The sequence below is a fragment of the Leucopleurus acutus genome (genome assembly GCF_964270905.1).
Source record: "Leucopleurus acutus genome assembly, chromosome: 8".
Lineage (NCBI taxonomy): Eukaryota > Metazoa > Chordata > Mammalia > Artiodactyla > Delphinidae > Leucopleurus > Leucopleurus acutus.
The window spans coordinates 96667021-96675971 of record NC_139151.1 but is presented as its reverse complement, the minus strand read 5'-3'; the positions used below and the strand labels follow the sequence as shown (position 1 = coordinate 96675971).

Below are 8951 nucleotides of genomic sequence, written 5' to 3'. Positions count from 1 at the left end.
CACACGAGGAGCCCCAGGGCCTGCTCAGGGGAGGCAGGGACTGCCAGGACAGCCCTGGGTTCCTTCCTCGCTTCTGTCAGGCCACCAGGTCCTGGGCGTGTCACAATCAGGTGAAGCAGAGCCCTTTTTGCTGAAAATACTGAGTCAGGCACTCCCAGCTGAGGATACAGCCCATCTGGGCTTCACAGCCTCCGTGATGTGGCGCAGACACGCTGTCCGCCAACAGCCTGCTGAAGGTAGGAGAGGAAGTGGGACTCCACTTCCCCCTTCTGCTCTCTCCTAGCAGCACTGGGGAAGCAGCTCCCCCTGGGCCTGATGCTGTCTTCATTCTCAGCATATTCACTGGCGGTGAGGGTATGGTTTAGAATAAAGATCTCATTTTTCCTTTTTCTTTCTTTTTAATGAAAAATAACTTATTTCATAGAGGCCAAACCTGGAGATGACTTTGTGGATGGAGCTCCCTTCCGTGGTTAAAATTACTCAGGGGGCAGGCCAGGTAAAAGCCCTTGGTTCGTAAGTCTATGAGGACACCACCCTTGGGGGTGATGCGGGCTATAATGGCCTAGAGCCAGGCTTGTTTTAGTGGCATAAAAAGCTAACAACAAAATAAACCAGGGGAACATGAAATGTATACCCTGTTGTGAGAAGCACCCCAAAAGTAACAGCTCAGAGACGAAGCAGGAGGCCCAGAGGGTGGGGATGATGATGGAGACCAGCCAGCTGGGCGGCCTGCGGGAGCTGGGCCCACAGAGCAGCCAAACTGGCCGGAGCACGGGGTGGCCGGAAAAGCCCTGCTTGACCATGGGCTCTGGGACGCAGAACAGAGGCAGCCGGTTTGTGTATATTTATTTGCATCTCATCTATGGAACAGGTATTTACAGATACAAATGGAACCACAGCAAAGCTGCTGTAAAACCATTCAGACCCTCTCGATGGCTACTTCTCAAGACGCCCACGGTCAAGTAGCAGGGCTGGAGCCTGGCTGTGGAGTGGGCCAGCTGAGTACCTGGGCATCAGCCAAGGGAAATAGCTGGGGATTATGGCTTCAGCATCCCCAGAGCACATTCCTGAGTGCTGACAGTGTGCAGCCCTCGCCACCCCCGCCGAGCCCCACCCACAGTGGGACAGGAAAAGGGGCCCGCGCCGGGGGCGGGGGCGGGGCGGGGGGTGGGGTGGTGGCAGCCGCTGCTCCCTCTTCCTGCCCTCCGAGTGTCTGCCTGGACCCTGTGCTGGCACGAGCACCCCTGAGCCGACTGGGAAGCCTCTGGCCCGGGGCTGCTCGCTGCCCTGCTGGCTGCTGTTTGGCAGCTGGAGGTGGCAGAGCCGCGGGCGTTGCCAGGGAGCATTCCCTGGGGGAACAGAAGCTGGGCCAGGGCAAGCAGCCGCGGGGAAAAGGTCTTAGAAAGCATCTCCCGGCTCCATGCTGGGAGGGGTAGGACTGTCAGTGCTGAGTGGCGCTGGGGGCTACACGAGCACCTGCCTCTCCTTTCTTTGGCCTTGGAGCTGGTGAAGGAAGGGCCAGAACACTGGACACAGCAGAGAGGAGGCACCCCAGCCTCGGTTCCTGGCTGCCCAGGGCTGCGTGCATGTGCAGAGGTTCACTCCCTCAGGCCAGGGACCCATGAGGCCCCAGCAGGAGACAGCTCTGGGGCTCCCTGCAGCCCTGGGCTCCTTGGGCTGCTCCCACTCCTCCTGGCGTCCTGGTGGGCAGAGGCCTCTGCTTGGGACCAGTGTTCCTGTTCCTCACTGCCGACTCCAGGGGGTGCAAGGTGACGGGGGCCAAGGAGAGAAGACCGCAGTGTGGCTGGGGGCAGGCATGGGCATCGGGCCCTGGGCCCAGCACACAAGGGATCACAGTGTCGGTCTTGCACACGGTCACATGCACACCACACACACACCCCGTCCTCTTGTCAGTTAGGAGGACTCGCTCGCTCTCTGCTACACACACACACACACACACACACACACACACACACACACACACACACACGGTCACAGAGTCGATCTGAGTCTATTATTGCTGTGCAGGGGGTGGGGCGTCAGGGACAGTTACTCGACGAAGACCGAGAACAGCACCATCACCACAATGCCCGTGCAGAGCAGAAGCACTTGCTGCAGGGAGCGCCTGTGGGGAGAGGGGCAGGGGCTCAGGGGGTGGCGCTGGCCGAGACGCCGGGGACAGAGGCCCTGCGAATGGCAGTGCCAGTGGGTAGCTCACCATGGGTCATCTTCCTCCAAGAGGTCGGGCAGCACGTTCACCAGGGCGATGTAGAGAAAGCCACCAGAGGTGAAGGGCAGGATCCAGGCCACAGTCTCCTCTGCAGCAGGAGAAGCCCTGACTGGCTGGGAGTCCAGGGGAGCCATGTGTACTACACTCCCTCCCACGGGGTGGATGGGGGGCAGAATCTGGCCTGGACACCAGGGTCAGGGCAGCTGTGCCCTTTGTCTGGGGCCCCTCTGCTGACCGCCACCACCCACCACGCCCGTACCTACTCCCTTGGGGGACTGAGTACAGATGGCGAAGCAGGCGCCCAGCAGGCCCCCCAAGGCCGTCGAGAGCTGCAGCTTGGCTGCGCTCCATCGGTCAAAGCCGGCCCGGAGCAGGATGGCAAAGTCGCTCACCTGAGGGGAGGTCCAGACGATCACTCTGGGCCCCAGTGGGGCCAGACCCCTGAGCATCTCAGGCACGGACACACACAACGAGCCCCCTGCACCCGCCCTGTAGCTGGGACCACCCCGTGCCCCAGCCCGCATCCCATCGGCTGGGCCCCCCGTCCCGAGGATGCTGGAGCACAGCTGAAACGGTGGCTGCAGCCTAGTAGCTGAGCAGCTCCAGGCCTCTGTGGTCCAGCCGCCCAAGCCCACCACTGCTGGGTAGTCCCACCCCGAATCCCTGCCCCCAGCTCCACGCCCACATGGCCGATCATGGGAACCCTTTGGCACTCACCTCATGGGGGATCTCATGCAGGAGGATGGCCATGGTGGTCAGGAGCCCGATCTGCAGGGAGGGGAGGAGTCTGTGGGGTCTGTGCCGAGGGCTAGGGCACCCACTTGTCCGCTCATTCTACAAACATTTACTCTGCTCTGGGTGCCCTGGCTGGGTACCATCTGGCTGCTAGAAATATCGCAGCGAATAAAACAGACAAGGAACCTGCCCCCAAGAAGCTAACAGCCTGGAGTGGAGAGGCAAGGATTGAGTAAACAGACAAAGAACCATGTGATTACACACCATGACAGGTGCTATGGGGAAAGGATGGACTGGGTGCCATGGGACATGATGGGCCTAACTGAGATGAGGGGTCAGCAAAGGCCTCCTTGAGAACGTGCACTTTAAGCTGAAGCCTGAAGGATGAGGAGCTAGCAGTTCAAAGAGTAGAAGAAAGAACATTCTAAGCAGAGGCAACAGTGAGTTGGAGGCTACCAGAGGGGACAGAGGTTGGCCAGTTCAAGAGTAGGCAGACCCTGGGGCCAAAGCGCAGAGGGCAGAGGGAGGAGGTGGGGGGGGGGGGGAGAAGCATCTAGAAGCAGGCAGGGGCCAAGCATAGCAGCCTGGCAGAAGCCTGTGATCCCAACAAGGAGTGTTCGCAGCAAGAACAGACCAGTCGGTGGTGGAGACAGAAGGAGGCCGTGTCCAGGAGAGCAGCAGGGAGGCGTAGATGAGGGTGCTGTGATGGAGGGAGCAAGGAGATGCCTGGGGACCTATTCTGGAGGCAGAGCCCACTGGTTAACGCAGGCACCACCCTTCCCAGCAAAGAGCCTGGGTCCCACTGCCCCAGCCCCACTCACCTTCTTGCTCACAAGGAAGCTGGCAGCCACAGCCAGCCCGTGGGTGAAGTTGTCTATGGTGTTGGCCAGCAGGTTGAGATAGCCACTGACCTGGGTGAGGGGAGAGAAAGCTGGGTTGTGCCGGGCAGGCAGGGCTGAGTTGGGCCGGCCACTTGGGGTGGGGCGGCTGCAGGAGGAGGGGGCCCTGGGCGGGCCACTCACTTTGATGTTCCGGACCACGGCGCTCAGGCCGGGCCCTGCAGCTGGCTGGGCCAGATGGTGCCCTCCACTGAGCGCGGCCGCAGCTGCAGGGTCTTTGCTGGGGGCCTAGGGCCAGGAGAAGGAGGGAGACGTGACATTAGATGCCCCCCACTCGGCCAGGGTGGACAGAAAGGGAGTGAAAGATGGAGAACAGATAAAAAGGGAACACCCCTTTTACCTGGCTGGACTCTGCTGCTCAGTCAGCCGGGTGCCCCCAAACCCAGCAGACCCTCTGCCTCCCGCACTGCTCTCACTCTTAGTCTATGAGAACAAGCCACGGCAGGGGCTGATGCCCAGATCCTTCCAAACAAGCTGGCCCAGCCTCCCAGAGCTCCCAGGAAAGGGCCAAGAGACCCTCTTTTCAGGGCTTGACTCAGAACTTGGGCCTCCAGGCCCTGGCACCACCACAAAGCAGAGGCTGACCTGTGTAGCCTCTGGGGTTTTGGGCTCACCTGGCTAGTCTCCTCCTCCTTGCTGTCCAAGAACATCTTCTCCAGCGCCAGGAAGGTCAGGAAGCCAGCAATGACCCACAGTCCCAGTTGCTGTTGCTGCTGCAGGCTCTGCCCCTCACCACCTGCAGGGGGCAGCACTGACACACCAGGCCAAGCCAGGGCATAGAAGGGGGCTCCTTGGGATGGGACCTAGTCCAGGGCAGTGACAGGGGCAGGGTGCCAGGACTGGCTGGTGGGGCAGTTGGGCCCCAGCAACTCCCATAGGGACCAGGGCACTGGGACCAGGACAAGTTCCCTGCCAGACGTCCAGAACCCCCTCACAGTCATTCTGCAGAGCAGGCAGAGCCTAGGCCATCCCTAGGCATGGGCACCAGTTCCCACCTATCGCCTGCCACCCTCCTGCCCCCGGCCTGTGGTCTCACTCACCAGGGCTGGCACTGTACGTGTAGGCCCACGCCTCGGGCAGCAGGTGGAGAAACACATTGCCCAGGAGTCCCCCCAAGGCAAAGCTGAGCAGCTGCTTCAGGCGCCGGGCCCCAGCTACAAGGCAGAGATGTGGGACCTGGGGGCTGGGGCACCAGAGCCCCTGGCCTGACCTCTGCCCCACCCAGCTTACTGGGCTCCTAGTGTGGTCCCAACCAGACTGCAAGTCTCCAGAAGGCTGGACATGGGCTGCTGGCCTTCCTGGGTCCCCAACCCTTCAGTCCCAGTAAGGGCTGGTGCTGAGCAGGAATACACCACGACCTGCGGGCCGACTGTGGAGCCACTACTGCTTCAGGGTTAAGAGACTGGGCTTGGGAGCCTGACAGGTCCCAGCTCCCCAACCCACCAGCTGGTAACCTTGGGCAGATTACTTCTGGGACTCAATTTCATCATCTGTAAACTGGGGACAATTGTATCTATCTGATAGGGATCTTGTGTGAATTAAACCAGCGGTCCCCAACCTTTTTGGCAACAGGGACCGGTTTCGTGGAAAACGATTTTCCCACGGACGGGGGTGGTAATGCGAGCGAGGGGGAGCGGCAGATGAAGCTTCGCGCGCTCGCCCACCGCTCACCTGCTGTGCGGCCCGGGGGTCGGGGACCCCTGAATTAAACAACAATACATATAGCAAGTGCTTATGAAGTGGGAATGTTTCTCTTCTCAGCCACTGTTACTCTCAGAAAAGTGGCAGAGATTTGAGGACTTGTGCAGACGTGCAACCTCCAGAGTTAGAAGTGCCCTGAGGGGGCCTTTGGTTTGATAGACAAACCGAGGCCCAGAAGGAAGAGGCAGCTTGGTGGTGGGGTGGGGTCCCAGGGGGAAGCTGCTGCTTCCAGGCTGTGTGCCCTTGGGCTCCTCCAAGAACTTCTCTGTGCCTGTGCTTCCCCATTTGTAAAATAGAGCTAATAATCCAAGTCCTCCCTAGGTGGACCTCTCAGGGATGCTATGAGAGGGGCTGAACTGATACACAGGCCAAGACAGCAGAAGAGGGCCCTGTTCACAGCTGGGGCACCAGCCCTCAGCCCAGTGCCTGGCACAGTTGCGTTCATAACCATCTGTTGAATGAACAGTTCCTGGAGCCTGGCAGGCAGCACGAGCCCCTGGGGGACCCTCATTTCAAAGATTCCCGGGGCCTGGTCCAGACCTACTATGTCATACTCTTGGGTGGGGGTGACAGGCACCTGCGTTTTTAGCAGCTCCCCATCTGATCTTCTTTAGCTTTCATTATAGCATGTCACCTATGGACACGTGCGCAGCCAAGGAAGAGCCTTTGCCAGGCCTGCACCCACCTCCCAGCCCCCCTCTCCAGAGGCAGGCCAGCTACCAGCCTCTCGCGTGTTCTTGGGTGAGGCCGCCCCAGGGGCTCTGGGTCTGAGCGCCCTCTTGCACTGTGAGCAGGGACTGAAGCGAGAGGCAGCGCGACGCCCAGCACTGGCTCGCGAACATGGAGCCCCGTCCCCGCACCAGGGCCGTCTCCTAAGTGCTTTGCCGACGTTAGTTCATTTAATCGTCACAATAACACCTATGAGGTAGATACTATTATTATCCTCATGTTTAAGGTTGGGAGCTTAAGGCAGAGAGAAGTTAAGGAACTTGCCCAATACCACCCAACTGGTAAGTGGCAGAGCCAAGATTTGAACCCAGGCAGCCCAGCATCCGATTTCCAGCCTTGTTTCTTGCTTCCCAGTGAATGTTTGCTGACTTTCATCTTTCAGAACAAAAAGATGCACAAACGAATGAACAAATGAGCACGGCGCACCCTGGCTCACTGGACCAAGGTGAGGAATTGTGCTGGGTCCCCACCCTCCACCACAGACACACTGCCACTCGGGACCAGAGACCCGGCTCTCCCAGGAAGAGCAGCAGCATGTTTCCCGCGCCATCGGCTGCCCCTCGGTGCCAGAGGAGGGTCACTCACCTTCTGAGCGCAGCGTGGTCCCCATCTCCAAGGGAATGACGAGCAATGGGAAGACCCCGCTGAGCCCCACCATGAGTGAGCCCAGGAGGGAGCAGATCCACGTGTCCAGCCGCTCTCCGCTCAGCAGGGCCCCCCAGGACTCGCTTTCCTTATTGTCCAGGCGACAGGCCGCTGCCACCCCCCGGCTCCGGAAGGCCTGCTGGGAACCCCCAGCCCCTCCCAGGAGCTCCAGGGCAAGAGCAGCGAGGAAGAGGAGCCTCTGTCCCGCCATGCCACAACCAGGGCAGGGACATCCAGGCATGCCACGTGCTGAAAAACACAAAGGCCACTTACGTGAGCTGCCACCCTTGGCCGCACACCTGCTTAGGAAACGTGGCATCTTAACCCTCCCCCCACTCCCAGTGGCCATGGCACCTGCCCTCCTGCTTGCCTCCCCCAGGGCCTCTGAGGATCCCAATGATGGGTGCACAGAGCAAAAGGGCTCTGCTCCGCCACACCCCACCCCCAAGGAGCACACATTTTTTTCCTTGGGAGCCAGTTCCAGGCTGTGTGTCAGCCTGTCCGCCTGAGGCTAAACTTTCCTTAATGACAGGGTGAGGCACTGGCTGGGTTCCCCTCAGACACCGGTAGGCCCGGCCCAGCTGGGTGTCTGGCTGCCAGGGGAGGCTTCGCTGCCAGGATGCGCCCCAGTGAGGACACCCCCAGGGATGGCGGCCAGCACAGTCTAGCTTGATGGGGCAATGTTAGGAGGTGCAGGTGGGGAAACCAAGCAGCTGAGCTAGTTCAAGACCATCAGGGCTTTTTCCTAGGAAATGAGTCCAATATCGCTGGGGCACGGAGACAGCCAGGAGGTGGGAATGAAGAGAGGATTCTTCAGCTAGGAGCTGCCTCACAGATGTGCAGAGCACAGGCTTTGAAGACCCGCCCTTGACTTTGTGCTCTGCATTTACAGCTGCTTGACTGCGGACAAGTCCCTAGAGCCCTTCTCTGAGCCTCAGTCTCCTCGTCTGTAGCAGGGAGATGAGTATTGCCTCCCTCACACAGTGGTGAAAATGAGATGAGCTTGCTTATTAGGTGAGCATGCCTGGCACGGAGGAGGCACAGAGAACCCTCCTTATGTTGCGGGAGCCCAGGAGCACCAGGCAGCAAGAGTGTACCCAGCAGGCGGATCACAGGATCTGGATGTGAGTCAACCAAGACGGAAGTTCAACCTGGAAACTCAGGCATGAGGTTTAAATGTGGTCTGCCCTCCCTCATGCTGGCTGTGACCTTGAGCCAGTGATGTCCTTGCCTCAGTTTCCTCATCTGCTGATGGAAGTGGGAGGGAGGGAAAGCAGCTGGAAAAGATGCTCGGGTCTAGGACCTCCAGGCCTTAACGGGACCCTGATGAAACCCTCTGGGCTCCACTGGGGACCAAAGGCAGGACTGCGCCAGGCCGGACTTGGAGGCAGAGGCGGGTCAGGGGACAAGTTTGAGGACAGGAGAGGGGAGGGGACAAGTTTGGGACAGGAGAGGGGGTACCGAGAGAATCGGAGAGCAGAGGGAAAGCAGAAGCAAGAGCGGGAGAGCCAAGAATGAAAGAGCCAGAGACGGATGCGGAGGCGGAGAGAGAGGGAGAGATGGGGAGCGACGCGTGGGGAGACAGGGGAGAGCCCAAGGAAGTTTAACTCCCGGGCTCTGGGCAAGAGGCCCAGGTCTGATCTGGACAGACCGGGTCGGGGGCAAGGGGATCGGCAGAGTCCGTCTCGTCAGGGGCTCTGGCCCTGGGGGTGCGGCGGTCACTCACCGTGCGGCGGCGACGGCGGCGGAGGCGCTCCGGACGGCCCCGGCCATCCAGCTGCGGCACAGCGCCCCGCCCCGGCTCTGCCCCGCCCGGCCTGGCCGCCCGGCCCCCGGCCCGGAGCCGCCCCCAGCGTGCGGCCACGTCACACGGGACCCGTCCGGAACCCGACGCACCGAACGCCGCGGGGTCGTGGGGAGCGGCGGTGGGAGAGCGCTTCCGCCTCGAGGCCATGGGGGACCCGGGAGGCTGGCGCACTTCCGCTCGGGCGGGCCCGGGACGGCGGGGAGGG

At 60.7% G+C, this 8951-nt stretch overlaps 1 protein-coding gene across 1 annotated transcript; it reads right to left on the bottom strand.

Moving 5' to 3' along the window:
- Positions 1-1392: 1392 nt before the first annotated feature.
- On the bottom strand, positions 1393-8702 carry SLC39A13 (solute carrier family 39 member 13). Its single transcript, XM_082843761.1, has 10 exons — positions 8666-8702; positions 6880-7188; positions 4905-5018; positions 4479-4600; positions 3988-4092; positions 3787-3876; positions 2948-2998; positions 2490-2622; positions 2219-2318; positions 1393-2125 (listed from the first exon to the last, which is right to left on the bottom strand). The coding sequence occupies exons 2-10, from the start codon at positions 7178-7180 to the stop codon at positions 2050-2052; spliced, it is 1092 nt and encodes a 363-aa protein (XP_082699887.1). The 5' UTR covers positions 7181-7188; positions 8666-8702; the 3' UTR covers positions 1393-2049.
- Between the last annotated feature and the right edge of the window lie 249 nt (positions 8703-8951).

Bases quoted from the DNA above. Each gene is read 5' to 3' on its own strand.
- SLC39A13 (XM_082843761.1), bottom strand. From the start codon at position 7,180: ATGCCTGGATGTCCCTGCCCTGGTTGTGGCATGGCGGGACAGAGGCTC. The intron at 5,019-6,879 runs GTGAGTGACCCT...TCTGCCTTGTAG, and splicing joins GACCACGCTGCGCTCAGAAG to CTGGGGCCCGGCGCCTGAAG. The intron at 2,126-2,218 runs GTGAGCTACCCA...CTCTCCCCACAG, and splicing joins TTGGAGGAAGATGACCCATG to GCGCTCCCTGCAGCAAGTGC.